Raw genomic sequence first — 18858 nt, forward strand, 5'->3', positions numbered from 1 at the left:
TTTTTTTTTTTTTTTTTTTTTTTTTTTTTTTTTTTTTTTTTTTTTTTTTTTGCAACTAGGGTGCAGGGGAACAGTAGTACAGCCATAGACAATAATTTTATTCATTCTTCGTTACTAGATGGGCATTCTGTTCACAAAAGGGTGAATGACCTCTCAGACCATGATGTACAAATTCTAACACTCAAAGGCTTTTGTACTCAAACATATGTCATATATAGTTACAAACTATGTAGGAAAGTTAATCCAACAGCAATAGAGAGTTTTTTAAACCTTATCAAGCAACAAGAGTGGCACGATGTTTATAGCGCCAATAACATAAATGATGAATATAATGCTTTCCAACACACTCTTCTCATGATTCTTGAACCAAGTGTTAGCCTGGAGATACTAGAAAGTATCAGATAGATTATATAATGGTAAGACACAGATTTAGGAACCAGGTTTTAAATTGTAAGACATCTCCAGGGGCAGATGTGGACTCTGACCACAATCTATTGGTTATGGTTGGTTGGTTGGTTTGGGGAAGGAGACCAGACAGCGTGGTCATCGGTCTCATCGGATTAGGGAAGGATTGGGAAGGAAGTCGGCCGTGCCCTTTCAGAGGAACCATCCCGGCATTTGCCTGGAGTGATTTAGGGAAATCACGGAAAACCTAAATCAGGATGGCCGGACGCGGGATTGAACCGTCGTCCTCCCGAATGCGAGTCCAGTGTCTAACCACTGCGCCACCCCGCTCGGTATATTGGTTATGAACTGTAGATTAAAGCTGAAGAAACTGCAAAATGGTGGGAATTTAAGGAGATGGGACCTGGATAAACTGACTGAACCAGAGGTTGTACAGAGTTTCAGGGAGAGCATAAGGGAACAATTGACAGGAATGGGGGAAAGAAATACATAAGAAGGAGAATGAGTAGCTTTGTGGGATGAAGTAGTGAAGGCAGCAGAGGATCAAGTAGGTAAAAAGATGAGGGCTAGTAGAAATCCTAGGGTAACAGAAGAAATATTGAATTTGATTGACGAAAGGAGAAAATATAAAAATGCAGTAAATGAAACAGGCAAAAAGGATTACAAACGTCTCAAAAATGAGATTGACAAGAAGTACAATATGGCTAAGCAGGGATGGCTAGAGGACAAGTGTAAAGATGTAGAGGCTTATCTCACTAGGGGTAAGATAGATACTGCCTACAGGAAAATTAAAGAGACCATTGGAGAAAAGACAACCACTTGCATGAATATCAAGAGCTCAGATGGAAACCCAGTTCTAAGCAAAGAAGGGAGAGCAGAAAAGTGGAAGGAGTATATAGATGGTCTATACAAGGGCGATGTACTTGAGGCCAGTATTATGGAAATGGAAGAGGATGTACATGAAGATGAAATGGGAGATACGATACTGTGTGAAGAGTTTGACAGAGCACTGAAAGACCCAAATGGAAACAAGGCCCCGGGTGTAGACAACATTCCATTAGAACTACTGACACCCTTGGGAGAGCCAGTCACGACAAAACTCTGCCATCTGGTGAGCAAGATGTATGAGACAGGCGAAATACCCTCAGACTTCAAGAAGAATATAATTCCAATCCCGAAGAAAGCAGGTGTTGAGTGATGTGAAAATTACTGAACTATCAGTTTAATAAGTCACGGCTGTAAAAAACTAATGCGAATTCCTTACAGACAAATGGAAAAACTGGTAGAAGCCGACCTTGGGGAAGATCAGTTTGGATTCCGTAGAAATATTGGAACATGTGAGGCAGTACTGACCCTATGACTTATCTTGCTCAATAACATGTTTTTTTAATTCTCTTTTAAATATGTGCAGTTTTGGTATTATTTTTAGTTCTTTGGGGAGAGCACTGTAGAGGATTTTGGGTTGGTATAGTACACTTTTGTGATACATAGCAGTTTTATGAATTTCTCTGTGGAAATCATTCCTATTCCTTGTTTTGTAGTTGTGAAATTCTCTGTTTAATGTAGAAAATTCCTCGTGTTCTTTTAAGAAACATATGCTTTCATATATGTATTGATTGATGTCTGAAATACTCCTCTGTCATAGAGACAAGGGGGAGATTGAGTCAATAATTAAATCACTGAAGAGTAAAGACTCTCATGGATATGATGGAGCGCCTAGAAGAATATTAAAGTACAGTGCTGCACATGTTAGCCCTGTATTTAGCCGTATTTGTAACTTTTCCTTTAGGAATGGTCAGTTTCCTGAACGATTAAAGTACTCAAAGGTAAAGTCACTTTATAAAAAGGGAAAAAAGGATAATGTAGACAATTTTAGACCGATTTCTATGCCATCATTGTTGGCTAAAGTTATTGGAATGGCTGTGTACTTCAGGATAATTGATCATTTTATATTACACAATTTGCTATCAAATGTACAGTTCGGCTTTAGAAGCCGTTTAACAACTGAAAATACTGTATTCTCTTTGCTCTCTGAGGTACTGGATGGGTTAAGCAAAAGGTTTCGAACGCTAGGCATATTCTTTTATTTAACTAAAGCATTTGATTGTGTTGATCACAAAATATTGCTCCAGAAGTTGGACCATTACGGCATACAGGGAGTAGCTGACAATTAGTTCACCTCTTAGCAACAGATAGCAAAAGGCCATTATTCACAATGTTTGGAAAGGCTGTGATGTGGGGTCTGAGTGGGGTACAGTCAAGTGTGGTGTGCCCCAGGGATCATCGTTGGGGCCACTCCTGTTGTTTATTTATATAAATGATATTCCCTCTAGTAGTATGGGTAACTCTAAAATATTTCTGTTTGCTGATGACACTAGCTTGGTAGCAAAGGATGTTGAGTGCAACATTGGCCCAGTTTCAAATAGTGCACATTATGACCGAAGTTCATGGCTTGTAGAAAATAAACTGACGGTAAATCAAAGTAAGAATCAGTTTTTACAGTTTCTAACACTCAATTCAACAAAATCTGACGTTTTAATTTCACAGATTGGGCATATGATTAGTTTAACTGAACAGTTCAAATTTCTAGACGTTAAGATAGATAGTAAACTGTCATGGAAAGCCCACGTTCAGGATCTTGTTCAAAGACTTAATGCTGCCATTTTTACTATTCAAAGGGTATCTGAAGTGAATGATCGTTCGACACGAAAATTAGTCTACTTCGCTTATTTTCATTCGCTTATGTGGCATGGTATTATGTTTTGGGGTAACTCTTCCCATTCTAAAAGAATATTTTTGGCACAGAAACGGCCGGTTCATGCAATAAGTGGTGTTAAGTTCACGAACCTCTTCTCGACCCCTGTTCATAAGTCTGGGTATTTTGACATTGGCCTCTCAATATATATTCCTTACTGTCATTTCTTGTTAACAATATTAGCTTATCACCAAAAATAAGCAGCTTTCACCCAGGTAGTATTCGGCAGAAATCCAACCTGCATTTGGATCGGACTCATGTGCAGAAAGATGTGCAGTATACTGCGGCATCCGTTTTCAATAAGCTACCGCTCGAATTCAAAAATCTTAGCAGTAACCCACGCGCTTTCAAATCGAAACTGAAGAATTTCCTCTGTCGAGGAGTTCGTTGAAAAATTAAGCTGATTCTTGTTGTATTGTTGATTGCGTTTACTTAAACTTACGGATTGACTTTTTTCGGGTTCATAAACATTTTATTTTTATCTGTTATTATTTTTATGTTGTAATTTCATTTACTGATATGTTCCATGATCTTGGAGATTTGCTCCTCCATTTGGTCCTACGGAACCTGACGCGCAAATAAATAGAAAACCACATCAAGACTACCACAGGCCAACCAGTCTCCCAACGACTTAGAAGATTAGCACCAAACCGGTTTGTAGGAGCAAAAGTGGAATTTGACAGAATGTTACAGACAAATATTGTAAGAATATTGTATAGCTCATGGGCATCACCACTGCACCTCAAAGGGAAGAGAGGTGACATTTGGAGGCCTTCTGGGGATTGTCAGACTCTGAATGCACGAACAGTACCTGACCGCAATCCCATACATAACTTGCAAGATTTTATGATCGTTTTGGCTGGGGCTATGATCTTCAGTGTGATAGACTGTAAGAAGTAATTCAACCAGATTCCTGTAGATGAAGAGTATGTTCCCAAGACACCTGTGATAATGTCTTTCAGACTATTTGAACCTCCACATGCCATTTGGACTGAAAAATGCAGCCCAGATCCGGCAAAGACTTGTAGATGAAGTGTTGAGAGTCCTGGATTTCTGCTTCATATATGTGGATGATATTTTTATATTTTAAAAGACAGTTGAGTTACGTGATGAGTACCTTAAAGCAGTATTTTACAGGATAAACAAATTTGGGCTCATGGTGAAGGAAGAAAAGTGTGTTCCCTGCCAGAGACAAATGACATTTCTCGGTCATGTGGTATCAGCAGCTGGTATCCGTCTACTCAAGGAAAAGATGGAGGCTTTATGGAACATTCCTAGTCCACCCATTTATCAGGATTTATGATTTCTCAGGACTCTCATCCTTTATCGAAACCATGGACACTGATCATACAGCAGACTTTCGAAACGATGAGAACTAGTATTCTTGTCTCATCCAGTTCATAACGCGCCGTTTGCGACTGTAGCAGAAGTTAGTCAATTGACTATTGGTACAACTCTCCATCTAAACATGGTGGGCAGTTGAAAGCCTTCAGAGTTTTTCTCCCAAAAGCTATCACAAGCATAGACTAAGTGGAGTGCATATGACCGAGCTACGAGGCCTGTTTTTTAAGTAAGGTCCGGTTTGTTGTAGAAACTAAGAGTTCGCGCGCATACGTTGTGTACCGGCATGCCTCAGGAACAACTGTGCTCAGTTTCATCTCTGTAGATCACCTGTACGGTTCTGTTCTGTGCTTTCAAAATGTTTAAGACTATTAACTCGCCCGCCGCGTGTGAGGTTCGCTCAGTGATACTGTTTTTGTCAGCAAGGAACCTGTCTGCTGCAGAAATTCATCGACAGATTTGCGAAGTGTACGGTGATACTGTTATGAGTGAAAGCAAAGTGCGTAAGTGGGTACGAGAATTCAAACATGGCCGTGACAACGTCCATGTTGAGGACCGCTCCGGTTGCCCTTCTTTGATTACAGACGATTTGGTGGCTTCAGTTGAAGCGAGGATTCGTGAGAATAGGCGCTTCACAATAACAGGTCTCTCAAACATATTTCCTCACGTGTCGAGATCAGTACTTTGCAACACTTTTTCTGAACACCTAAATTTTAGGGAGACTTTCCACAAACAACAATTTGGTTCTTTTACGTCCATATAGAGCTCGTGGGACAATTTCCACATCAGAAGTATACTGCTATTTGTTTATGACAGTGGGTAGATGCACACGGTAGGCATAAGCAACTCTTACAGGTAGGCCCAATACATCAATGGAAACGACGGAAAGGGCCTTCATGAATACATAGATTTCACGCTTCGGATGCCCCACTCACGTCACGATCGACAGAGTGCGACAATTTGGGTCAGTCTTGTTTCTTGAGCTGTCTAAATTAAGTATGTTTCAGCACCATCATACCACAAGTTGCCATCCCTGAAGCAATGGAATGGTGGAGAGATGGCATAGAACACAAAAGGCTGCGCTTATATGCTACGATAGTTGGTGGACAGCTGCCCTGCCATTAGTCGTAAGGCGGACATCGCAACTTCAACTGCTGAGATGGTTTACGGGGAAAAATTGGTCTGCCACTGGACATTCTTTTTTTCAATACAGCAGGCGTCTATGGAAACGGAATTGCCATATAAACTGCAGTAGGTGAAGTCCAGATAGCCGGGCTATGCCCATTCACAGCATCACATCACGGGGTTCAGAAAGTGTTTGTACATAAATACGTTGTGATTATACTCCCATGTAATGTTGCGGACAGACGCTGTACGCTATAAGAATCTAGGCTCCACACAACGTTCGCATGTCAAGTGAAATGTTTGATCCTGAATAACTTTTGGTGAGACCTTAATTTTGTTAGTTAAATTATATGTTTCTCATCTGTAGATACTTCTGGATGTTTCTGTCACAAACCTATTTTACCATCGATATATTTCTATTATTTATATCGACATATTTCTCAGTATCGATGTTATACTATGAAAATTAGTAGTCGCAATTGTTAACGTAAATGATCAGGAAAGAAGGGTACATTAGAGGCAATATTTTTTTGTCTCCAGTTCTTACGCAAGAAAAATTTCTGCCTTCATTTACAATTTTTCTAATTTTATTATCGATAATGGTTTGATAAATCTCCACTTAGGTATTTTTTTCAGAAAGCAATATATAAACTAAAATCGATAACTTCAGTACAAAAGTTATGTTAATACTAATTTGAACTACTTCCTGTTCTCTAAGCCTCTGGAATCTTAGTCTATGATATACACACAGAGTTTTTGGTGCCATGTGAGTAAGAGCGAGATAACCATTTTTAAAATTTGGTACATGTTGCTCTCCACAGACTATGATGATCTTTCCGTGGTGTGAGGAATCTTTACACTGTGTGTGTTTTCAGAAGTGTTTATATAGATGTTAACAAAACTGATGTTTGAAACAAACATAATAAACTACATTGTGAAACTATAATTTTAATGTTTCAGGACAAATCTTTTTATTGGCTGCAGTGAAACAAAGATACATTGCAAGATAAATTATCTTTTATAATTTAAAGAGAATATTAAGAAAAAAGCTACCAAACTGGAAGAAAAAATTATCTTCTTATTCCCAAAGACGTCAGCAGTTCTGACAGTTCTTCAATATGCAGATACAAAAATCTTTAATTATTTATCAACAGCAAAAACTGTTTCGTTGGGAAGTGAAAGAAATTTTGAATCTAAGCTGAAACTGGTTCTTCTGAACAACTCATTCTACTTTATAGGCTTATTTGAATTAAAAAACTATTAGGTCTAGTTTCCTTCCGTCGTTTTGCAATAGACGGCAGTAGCGGCAAGTGGGGTTCAGGTGGTTGGTCATAGGTGTAATACAATAAGCTTAGGCATCTGAAAACATAATACCATAAAAATATTAGTCGATTTGTGATTGCATCATAAGGTTATTGTCGATTAAGTACGTAAACTTACGTACTCATTTCTCGGCATTTGCGGGAAGTTTCAATTTTCTGCTTTAACATGAAGAAATTTGCGGCTGTGGGTCTTAAAATGCTGGGTAAGACCAATGGTAAGAGAATATTAAGAAAAAAAGCAACCAAACTGGAAGAAACAATTATCTTCTTATTCCCAAAGATGTCAGCAGTTCTGACAGTTCTTCAACATGCAGATACAAAAATCTTAGTGGACGAACGAGCAGAGAATGTTTTCAACGCCTTAAGAACAGTGATTTTGATGTCGAAGGCCGGCATGGCGGGGGAAGACAGAACGTTTTCGTAACTACTGAAACAAACGAAGACAGTCACAGGGCATCATTGTCGAAAGCAATTGACGCGTTTGAGCCCACTGAAACACAAACGGCCACAATACAGCGACAGACACGTAAAGGTAATTTTTCAGCAGGTCAGTGTTCGACCCCATGTCGCAAAGCCCGTCAAAATATTACATTGAAACGTTGAAACGAGAAGTCCTATCCTTCCCGCCGTATTCTCCATACGTTGCTCTCTCTCTCTGACTACCACCTTTTTCGATCACTGGTATACAGTCTGGCTGACCAGCACTTCCGATCATATGAACAAGTGCAAAATTGAATCGATTCATGGATCCCCACAAAGACGCCCAGTTCTTCCGCCACTGGATTCGTATGGTATCAGAAGGATGGGAGAATGTAGTGGCCAGCGATGGGCAACACTAAGAATCACAATTTTTTGTATGTTTTGCACAATAAAGTCCCGAACTTCGAGGAAAAACGGCGGAAGCAAAGTTGTAGACCTAGTAGTAACAGGTGTAAAGCCATAGCATAGAGGACAAAATATGTTTGAGCAGTATATATAGCATAAAACACTAAAAATTCACTTACAGTGTTAATTCAAGAATTTGTCAGTAATAACATTGTGCCGTGGACGCACGACATCCTTGGAAGTCAGTAACTGATGCAACCGAACCTGTGTATGTCTCTGCCCATCCCGAGCGAGGTGGCACGGTGAGCACGCTGGGCTCGCAATCGGGAGGACGACGGTTCAAGCCCGCGCCGACCATCCTGATTTAGGTTTACCGTGATTTCCCTAAATCGCTTCAGGCAGATTCCGAAATGGTTCCTTTGGAAGGGCGTGGCCGACTTCCTTCCCCGTCCTTCCTAACCCGATGGGACTGATGACCTCGCTGTTGCCGGCCCAAGTGGCCGAGCGGTTCTAGGCGCTACAGTCTGGAACCGCGAGACCAATACGGTCGCAGGTTCGAATCCTGCCTCGGGCATGGATGTGTGTGATGTCCTTAGGTTAGTTACCTTGAAGTAGTTCTAAGTTCTAGGGGACTGATGACCTCAGAAGTTAAGTCCCATAGTGCTCAGAGCCATTTGAACCATTTGAACCTCGCTGTTTGGTTCTCTCCTCCTAAAACAACCAATCAACCAATCTCTGCCCACTGCATACCGGTAGGTAGTTGGCATATGAGAGCGCGTATAAACAGGGCAGAAGGGCGTAGACAGTTGGAGGACCTGGTTTTACAGAGGACATGTGAATGCTTTGTTGAGCCAAACATAGCTGGAACGTAGTGACGCATCCTGTAGATTGGTAGCATCACACTTGGTGCAGCTTATCTGCCAGCTGGTCTACTATTGGAGGAACGAGCCTGCTTGGTGAACCATTGCGCATATATATTGTGGACTACTGGTAAGGCCTTTAGCAATGGGCAGAAATTTTGTGCTTTGCTGACGTGTGACCCACTGCATCCCAGTTCCTTTCGGGTCTAGCTGGTATTTGTATTGTTCTTTCGATTTCCTGTTGTGAGCAAAGGCCCTCATTTGTATTTTTCTACCAGGCAAAGCTTAGAAGATTTTTCTTCACACGTATTCGTGATTTGTGGCGAACATAAATTATAATTTAATGTTGCTGTCTACTCGTCACATTGACGGCCGAAGTGGCCGAGCGGTTCTAGACGCTACAGCCTGGAACCGCGCGACCGCTACGGTCGCAGGTTCGAATCCTGCCTCGGGCATGGATGTGTGTGATGTCCTTAGGTTAGTTAGGTTTAAGTAGTTCTAAGTTCTAGGGGACTGATGACCTCAGCAGTTAAGTCCCATAGTGCTCAGAGCCATTTGAACCATTTTTGGTACTCGTCACATTGTTTACTCGCCACGTGGACAGATCGGCTGTGTTTTTGCTTACAGAAGACCACACTTTCTGTCAAGTCTAATTGCAAGCTATCAGTCTGGCATATTAATTGTTCAGTGATTGTTAGCCTTCTTTAATTCACTGGCTTTCTTTTGTATTTTATTAGACTAGTATTTAATACACTTAATGTTGCAGCTTGTTCTCAGTGTTTATCAGCCTTATTCTGTTCACTGGTGTTTGTATTTTACTGGATTAGTCTTTAACGCTTTCAGTGCTTGAAAAACTCGTTTTATTCATCAGTGTTTTGCATATTATTAGAATAGTGTTTAACACTTTCAGTGCTTACCAGATTTGTTTTATTCTACAGTGTTTGTATATTATCAGAATAGTGTTTAACACGGCTTATATTTGGGTGTTACATAATGCCTAATTTATTGACTGCCTAGTTTACTGAATCCAGGGGCAAACCCAAAAAGGGCCTTGGTTGGGCCTGTGGCATTCATCAAATCATTTCGTAAATTTCTCATACATCTGTGCAAAAAAAAAGGTATCTATTCTGGTAAGACAGCTGGCCAGCTGATTCAAGTAATTCTGTTTTTCTGAACTAGCCACTGTGTAATACTTATCCTGCGTTTCGTTTGTTTGCTTTTCTGCCCACCAGACTTAGCTGATTCTGTCTGAATATTGAGTCGGCTGTTGTCGCTGTTTGCTTTCCTGTATCCTCTTAAATTAAGCGTTTGGCTTGCTTCGGCGTTTCGGCTGTATACGATGTAATGCAGCCGTTTCTTCTCAGTCGCACTTACGTAAATCTAGGCACAACCGAACCGTGAAAATCTTCGCCGGCCCGAGTGGCAGAGCAGTTCTAGGCACTACATTCTGGAAACGCGCGACCGCTACGGTCGCAGGTTCGAATCCTGCCTCGGGCATGGATGTGTGTGATGTCATTAGGTTAGTTAGGTTTAAGTAGTTCTAAGTTCTAGGCGACTGATGACCTCAGCAGTTAAGTCCCATAGTGCTCAGAGCCATTTGAAAATCTTCAAATCAAAAAGATAATGTAATTTTGTACCTGATTCCAGCAGCATTGCAGCGCCGCACCATCTCCTGGAATTCCGCACGATCTCCAGAGCGTGATGCAATGTGATACGACACTGGTTGGTAGCGCTCCCACCAGGGGTGGCCTCGTTCTGGTAGCCACAAGTGTTCGCTCACCGGCGATGTCTGGAACACATCCATTTCCCTGTTTTTACTGACGGGTTTTAGCAAAAGAATTCATTATTGTAAATAGTTATAACTATCCCAGGGGACAAAAGGATTTAAGCAGATCGTTATGACCATCATTTAACTTTAACTGCGTCAACTTAAGCAACTAGTGTACGAGTAGTATGTATACTCGATGATAATGACTCAGTGTGCTGCTTAAATGTTATTAGATGTCTGAGGTATCGCATTCCTCAACTAATGGAGGCTGTGTGGCAGAATATCCAAGGAATGGTCAGAAGATTACATAGAAAGTTAGGTGGAAACCTAAAGCATTAGGGCGACAGAAAAGTGCTGGGAAGTTTTGATCGCGCTCCTCCTGTTTTCTAGGTCTACACTATCCCATCAAAAGTATCCTAACATCAATCAGTGGACGTTGATATTGGGTGTGTCCATCTTTCGCTTTTATGACAGCTTGAACTTTGCTGGGGACAGTATTAATGACGTGTCTGAATGTCTGTGAAGGAATGGAAACCCATGCTTCCTCAAGAGCTGAAACTAATGGACGTTGGACGCAGGGGTCTGAAGCGAAGTTGACATTCTAACTCAGCCAAAAGGCGCTCCATTTGGTTCCTGACGGGAGCCTCGGCAGGCCCATCCATTTCAGGTATGTTATTGTCCATTAAACATTGTCTCAGATGCTAGTTAAGATACGGTGCAGTGTCATTTGATACAATTGTCGTCTCCGAACTGTTTCCCTAGTGTACACAGTTCACGGTGCTGTAAAAATGTGTTCATATCCTTCCGTATTTAACGTTCTCTTAAGTGTAAAAAGGATACCACACCCTAACCACAAAAACCACTTCCATGCCATAACACCACCCCGTCCAGAATTCGCTGGTGGTACCACTACTGATGACAGCTAACATACTCCAGATATTCGCCGAACCCAAACCCTTCCATCGGATTGCCACAAGTCTTTAACTCCCTGCACACATTCATTGTGCTGGCTGGATTATTGAGAGCACTTTGGAACTCACGTTTGATTCCTTCGCCATGCTCTAAGGTCCCTGTGCGTCAGCACATGAGTGCTGCCTGGTGTTCGTTTAGATGTGGTTATTTTGTGAATAAAACCGTCTAGATCGCCATTAAAATGTCCTTTATTTAGTAAACTTTTTCGGTTACTGCCATCAGCAGATATCAAACAGCTTAGAACTTGCAGAACAAGTCTCAGTGGCGCTACTCAAATCTATGCCTGATTGGTTAAGCTTTTTGATACTTGATGGCAGTAGTCGAAATGGCGTAAGTAGTGGGACATGTTATGTACAGGAACACTCTGCATTGTTGCCAAATTTATTCAAGATGACGTCATCCAAGATGGAGGCGTGTAGACTTGGCAATTGCATATGACAACATTCAAGATAGCGGATTTTGGCGGGAAAATAGGTCAATTGGGCTATGTGCATTAACCTAACCCCCAGTAAAATGATGGTGAATTTGAATTTTGGCGGGAAAATAGGCCAATTGGGCTATGTCCACTAACCTGACCATCCAGAAAAAATTGGCACGAAATTCAAATTCCAACAGTATAATGTCTCAGAAACTGTACTTGCCTTTATTATTATCATTTACTATTGTTTATTGTTATTTATTATCATTTAGGATTATTATTTATACCACGCACGTGTGTTCGCTACGAGGTCTGGAGTCCAACTGTGTTAGTTCATACCCCTGCCACCAGAGAGCGCCCCCGTGACGTTATTCAAGATGGCGGATTTTGACGGGGAAAATAGGCCAATTGGGCTACCTCCACTAACCTAACCCCCAGAAAATAGGCGCGAAATTTGAATTTTGGAGGGAAAATAGGTCAATTGTGCTATGTCCACTAAACTAACCCTCCAGAAAAAATTGGCACCATATTCAAATTCCAATAGGATATTTGCTGCAAAACCATACTTGTCTTTATTATTATGCATTATTATTCATTATCATTTATTATCATTCATTATCATTTATTACTATTATTATTATTATTATTATTATTATTTTCGATTATTCCCATTTAAGAGAGCGTTTGAACTTGAATTCTTTTATGATGATTGTTTATGTTTTTCTGAGCCCAAATTTTCTTCACGTGTTCACTGTGTTGTTTCTTTTGCTCCGCTGTCCATTTGCATCCTGGTCTCTTCTGTGTTGTGGTGTCAAATTTATGTTTTTTGATGATGTTCCTGAATTCAGTTCTTTTTTCTGCATCGTTTACTGTTATGTGTGCTTGTCTGAGGTTCTCTTCAACTTCTTTTATCCATTTTGTTTTTCCCCTGCCTGAGTTGATGACTTTAAGAATTCGTTTTGAAATTCTGTGGATATGTCCGTAGAACTGCATTCTTCTTTTCCTTATTATATCCGTAATCTTGTCTGTGTATGTATATAATTCTGATGTTGGTCTCTTCTTCCAGATTCCTTGCTCTTGTATCGGGCCAAAAATTTTCCTGAGAATTTTCCTTTCTTGTTTCTCTATTTCTTTGATTTTAGATTGCCCACCTATTTGTGTTGTTTCAGATGCATACAGTGCCTCCAGAAGTACGACAGTGTTGTAGTGCCTCAATTTTGCGTTGCGTTAATGGATATGGACGTTTTGTTATAATAGTTCTACGTGAGTTTATATGCTTTCTGTAGTTTTTTTATTCTTTCCTGATTGGCCTTTAGGTTGATCCCTGATGGCTGGATGATTTCTTCCAGGTACTTAAAATGTGGTACATGTACGATTTTCCCATGGGTTGTCACAATAGGCAATTTGTCTTGTGGCACTCTTTCTATGTACTGGGTTTTCTCATATGAGATTTGCAGGCCAGTTCTTTGTGCAATTTCGTGTAACTTCTCTATGGCGTTAGTGGCTTCTTTTCTATTATTTGTGAGGATTACAAGGTCATCCGCAAAAGCTAAACACTTCACATTGAATCTATTATCTTTTCTAATGCCAATTTGGATTCCTTTGACTTCTTTTTCCCATGTCCTGATAATTTTTTCAAGAATGATATTAAAGAGTAATGGTGAAAGTCCGTCACCCTGTCGCACTCCAGTTTGGATTTCAAATGGTTCCGAGATATCCCCCATAAATTTAACCTTGGAGACTGTGTCAGTTAATGTTTCCCGAATGATTGCTCTTGTCTTTCTGTCAATGCTGAATTCTTCCAGCGTCTTGCAGAGCGCTACTCTGTCTATTGAGTCGTAGGCCCTTTTAAAATCTACAAAAGTAACCATGTGTTTCGGGTGTTTCTCATCTGGAGAATCATTTCAGATTCCAGATCTGCTGTATGCATGATCGTCCCTTGCGAAAACCAGCCTGGTATTCTCCTATTTGTGGGTCAGCTTGTTCTTCTAATCTATTCATGAGAACTTTTGATAGGATTTTATATGTGACCGGTACGAGTGAGATACCCCTGTAATTATTTGGTTCAGTTTTGTCCCCTTTTTTGTGGAGTGGATGGATGAGTGCGCATTTCCATTCAGAAGGGATCTGTTCTGTTTCCCAAATGTTTAATATGATTTTGTGTATTTTTCCTGTTAATCTTTCATCATTTAGTTTCCATAGTTTATTATCGTTTATTATTATTATTATTATTATTTATTATTATTATTGGCCTACCTCCACTAGAAAATTGCGCCAAATTCAAATTCCAACACGATAATGTCTCGAAAACTGTACTTCTATTTATTATTGTTATCATTTATTATTTATTCAAGATGTCTGATTTCGGCGGGAAGAAAGCCATTTGCATTGCATCCATAACAAAAATCTCTCACAAGTTCAAATTCCAACACCATAATCGATCACACATACGAAATAGTCCACATCCTACAAAATTTGGCTGTCACTTATGTTTTTTCACTGCTGACCTATCAAAATCGCTTCACTTGTACTAACTGCACTTGTACTAACCTAATTCACATCCTCTGATTTTGCAAGGAAAAAGGACTGAAGTCTTTATTTCAAGCAGTACAGTCATCACTTGTTCTCCAACAGACTTAGTACACATCTTCGAGATGGCGACACCCAGTGCACTCGCCACTAGGTCCAGACTCCAATTGACTTAGTTCAAATTGTCACCAGCAGAGGAGGCTACCCCAGTCGACGCCGGTCAGCGGTAGCCCGCCACTGGTCCAGCGGCCGCTCGGACCGCGTGGGTTCAGTGGCGTAAACATGTTTTGCTCATTCAAACCTGCTGATTCTGATGTCACAATGGTAGGTTGTCCGTTCACCACATGTATTCGTCCCTCCCACATGTTTCGCGCCAAAATTGTTTGCCTGAATCTTTCCCCAACGTCACAACAGTTGGTTGTTTCAAGAACGTGATCGAAGCATCCAGACGTTAGCCATCCCCATTTACTGTGATTAGTCTTAATCAAGAATGGTTTAGATGAAACCGATGTTGTACTCAAAATATGATGCATAATCTGTTGAAAACGCAGCCTATTAAGATAATATCACAATAATCCACCCACTACCGTGTCTTGAAATATCTAACGACTTACCTCAGAGGGATGCAAACTGACATCGTTAAGAGTTGCATGATGTAGTCAACCAAGCTGTGCAGAGGTGGGGCTCCACGGTGACATTGAATCCTCTCTGCACGAGTCTACGGGCTGGATGCTTGACAATGGCATCATGTCGCTTCACTCGGGACCCGTGCATCTGGTAGCATGCCTGTAGGACATGGTTGGCAGTTTCAATGGTGCTGCAGCCCAAGCGGCATCTGGTGTCAGTGACTGCACCGTGCCTTCGTGAGGAAGGTGTTGATGCGGGTGTGGATGACGTTGACTTGTAGTGGTATGTGGTAGCCCCTACCATGTACCGTACGGTGTATGTATGTATGTATGTAAATGTAGGAAACAGTCATGTTCGACAATGTTCCTGGGTAAATTATGTATTCCTACCTCCCACCATATGAGGGTACGACCAGCAATGTCGCTCTTGGAACAAGATAAGGAGCTATTTGGCGAATGGACTAGCCTGATCTTTCCCGCCTCTTAAATCCCTTCGAGAATTTCTGGGGTGCTACGGGGAGAAGTTCTGCAGCACGTCCATGAGCCACAAGTACCATTGACCAACCAGCAATCGTCAACAGCGCTGGTAGAAGAATGGAACACCCCACCACAAGAACGCTTTACCAATCATGAGGTCAGCATGGGAGCGCGTTGCAGCTCGAGCCGTCCGTGGTGACCTAGCATCCTATTAAGATTCATGACCTGTCTATTGTAATGCGCAGGGGACTATCATAAACCACGCTGACTTCAATGTAACAGTAAAAGTATCATTTCTGTATTTCTCGTTGGGTGTATTTCAATTACCTTCTGAACTATACTGTAGCAGTTCTTTTTGTATACGGTTCAAGTTTCATCAAGCTTTGCTACTTGGCAGTGAAACATCATATGAAAATTATTTTCGTCACAAGGTTTTGCACATCTGCGTATTCAAGTCGACCTATCTTAGCTGCCTAACCCTATAGTTTCTCGTTAGAAGCATAGCATGGGTTCCTCAGGTAACACAGATTCGGATGTGTGATCCCAATACACATTTTAATGTCAAACTGTTATCATTAAGCAAAGAATCAAAACGTTTGACATCGATGCCTCTTCAGTCGTTGGATCAGTGGTCAAACAGTTGCTCTGTAGTTTTTATAGTTTCAGCAATTAACGGGATAAAATCGTCAAAAACAGAAAGAGTTCATGCATGTGCCTCCCTACGTTTTCAAGGCAAGAATTGCGACTCAGGTGTGATCACAATCCTCCTCCTCCCCCTCCCCATTCTCTGCCCATCCCATCTCCACCCACCTCACCCCACAATACATGATGCTACATTCGCCCAACCGACGTGAAAATCGACAACGCCTTCCTCCTGAGGAAAATCTGCTAGTGCTGTGCTGCTATAGTCTACAGTCCGAACACTGATTTGATTCATTTCTCCAAACTAATCTAACCTACAGAAGTCTCTTCATCTCTGCGTAACTACTGCTATCTGCGTCCATCTGAAGTGCTTAGTGTATTCGAGTCTTGTTTTTCCTGTACAATTTTTACGACTACACTGCCCTCCTTTACGAAACTGACGATTCTTAGTTGCCTCAGGATGTGCTTATCGTCGACATTTCACTCCCATTTAAGACTACTCTTCAGATAAACATTAAAAAAAAGCCTTTCTAGCACTTATATTTGTATTATATGTCAACAATTTTCTCTTTAACAGATAACATTTTCTTGGTCTTGTCGGTCTGCAATTTATATCCTTTCTTATCGTCGAATGTCAATTATTTCTCTGCCCAAATAGCGATACTGGTTGACTACTTTTTGGGGCTCATTTCCTAAACTAATTTCATCAGCTTCAACCGATTTAATTCTTGATGGTATTTCATCTTGCAACCTTTTTTGAAGCCACTGTCCATTCCATTAAACTCATCTTCCAGGTCTTTTCCCGTCTGTCACTGAACTACGATGCCACTGGCAAACCTCAAAGTTGTTACTTTTCCCTGAAGCTTAATTCCTTCTCCAGCTTTGTCCTGGATTTCTTTTTCTGTTTGCTTAATGTACAGATTGAGTAACATTGCAGATAGGCTACAACCCTGTCTCACTCCCTTCTCAACTACTGCTTCCCTTTGATGCCTCTCTACTCTTACAACTGCGGTCTAATATATATACAAGTAGTAAATAACCTTTCGGTCCCTGTAACTTATCCTAGTTACCATCACAATTTCAAAGAGAGTAGTCCATCATAAATTTGACCAAAAGTTTTCTCTGAATCTACAAATGCTTTATACGTAGGTTTGCTTTTCTTTAACATAGGTTCTTTGGATCCCTACAGTCTCGCGTGTTCCTACATTTCTCCAGAACACAATCTGATCTTTCCCAAGGTCTCCATTCGTGTCACTATTTTGCAACCATGACTTACTAAACTTATGGTTAGGTAATATTCACACCCGAGAACACTAGCCATCTTTGGAATCCGAATTATTCCGTTTCTCTTGATTGTTATACTTATTGAGCATTCAACCACGTCTAAACAATAAGAGCACAGCGACACGTCTTGAGAGTCTCACTCTCGTCATAATTATGTCTGTCCAATTACAAAAATCATTGAAGTGATGTACTCTAGCGAAACAGCGCTCACTAAATTGCTATCGCAATTTCCAACCTCAAGACTGGAAAGGCACCAAGCCCGGGTAGCGTCCTTCTTGCAGCAGTGCACATGATACGTCCCCTGATTTTTGCCTTATTTGACAGCAACACGAAACGAGGCGTTGCGAACAGGCAGGATCTTGGCGATTTGGAAAACACTTAAAAAGGAAAAGGATAAAGACTTAGCATCACCGAAAAGTTACAGACACATTTGATTATTAAACATCTGGGCCAAGGTCCAAGAGCGTCTACTTTATGACGGATCGCAGACGCACAGGGAGCTCTTTAGCCTGAGCCTGAGCCAGTGCCAATATAGATTCAGAAGAGAAAGTTTTATAGATAATGTTAATAAGGATCATGACATTGCAGAAAACTCCACTTCGACATATGCAACTGTAGTGACGACTGACAGCGCAGGCGCATTCGCACATATTAATGGCTCCGAGATCTCCGGCTCCACAAATGCCTGTAAGGAGTTTATTCGATTATTGTAGTGGATTTAGTCTCCCAAGGCTCAATAAGTGTACCATTGTCCTGGGATCTTAGCATTGAGCCACCATCATGTCTTTTAGACGGAGCAGATACAACTGAAGGCGTTATTGTGTACGCGAGTGACGTCCTAATATTTGTGTCTGCGGTCTCCAGCGAGAGACTTGAGGAAAAGACGAATGATACGCTCTTTCAGATGCAGCGGTGGTAAACAAATAACAGTCTGCTTACAGCCTTCTACAAAACGACCTACATACTCCTACAGAGAAGACTATCTCTTACCAGAAATCCTTCCCTGAAGCTTGACAGAATCCCTGTATTATCAGGTTGGTGCATAAGTTCGAATCTATTTTCCGTGAGTGTAATAAACGCCACAGATACTTAAGTCATCAATAATATATTCTCCTTCACTATTTACAACAGTCTGTCAACGATGGGGGTAGCTTTTCGATTCTGCGACTGTAGAAATCACGTGGTATTGAGGCGAAGGACTCGTCAAGCCGTTTTCGGACTGCATTTTCAAAATGGTTCAAATGGCTCTGAGCACTATAGGACTTAACTTCTGAGGTCATCAGTCCCCTAGAACTACTTAAACCTAAATAACTTAAGCACAGCACACACATCCATGCCCGAGGCAGGATTCGAACCTGCGACGTAGCGGTCGCGCGGTTCCAGACTCGAGTCTTGATATACTTCCTACTTTGTTCTATATGATATCCTTATCCCATTAGTCAGCTGCCAGGGCTGCCTATTACTGTTGGTACCCAGTCTAGAAAGTGATAATGGAAAGCAACTCTCAAA

At 41.1% G+C, this 18858-nt stretch overlaps 1 protein-coding gene across 1 annotated transcript in view; it reads right to left on the reverse strand.

Annotated features, from left to right (window-relative positions):
• The window catches only part of LOC126188633 (alpha-amylase 2-like), a 174049-nt gene that overhangs the window by 89484 nt on the left and 65707 nt on the right, over positions 1-18858 (reverse strand). Inside the window, exon 3 of the mRNA XM_049930269.1 lies at positions 10271-10422. Within this exon, the coding sequence (XP_049786226.1) occupies positions 10271-10422 (152 nt within the window). The remainder of the gene's footprint in view (positions 1-10270; positions 10423-18858) is intronic.

The sequence above is a fragment of the Schistocerca cancellata genome, chromosome 1 (genome assembly GCF_023864275.1).
Source record: "Schistocerca cancellata isolate TAMUIC-IGC-003103 chromosome 1, iqSchCanc2.1, whole genome shotgun sequence".
Classification (NCBI taxonomy): domain Eukaryota; kingdom Metazoa; phylum Arthropoda; class Insecta; order Orthoptera; family Acrididae; genus Schistocerca; species Schistocerca cancellata.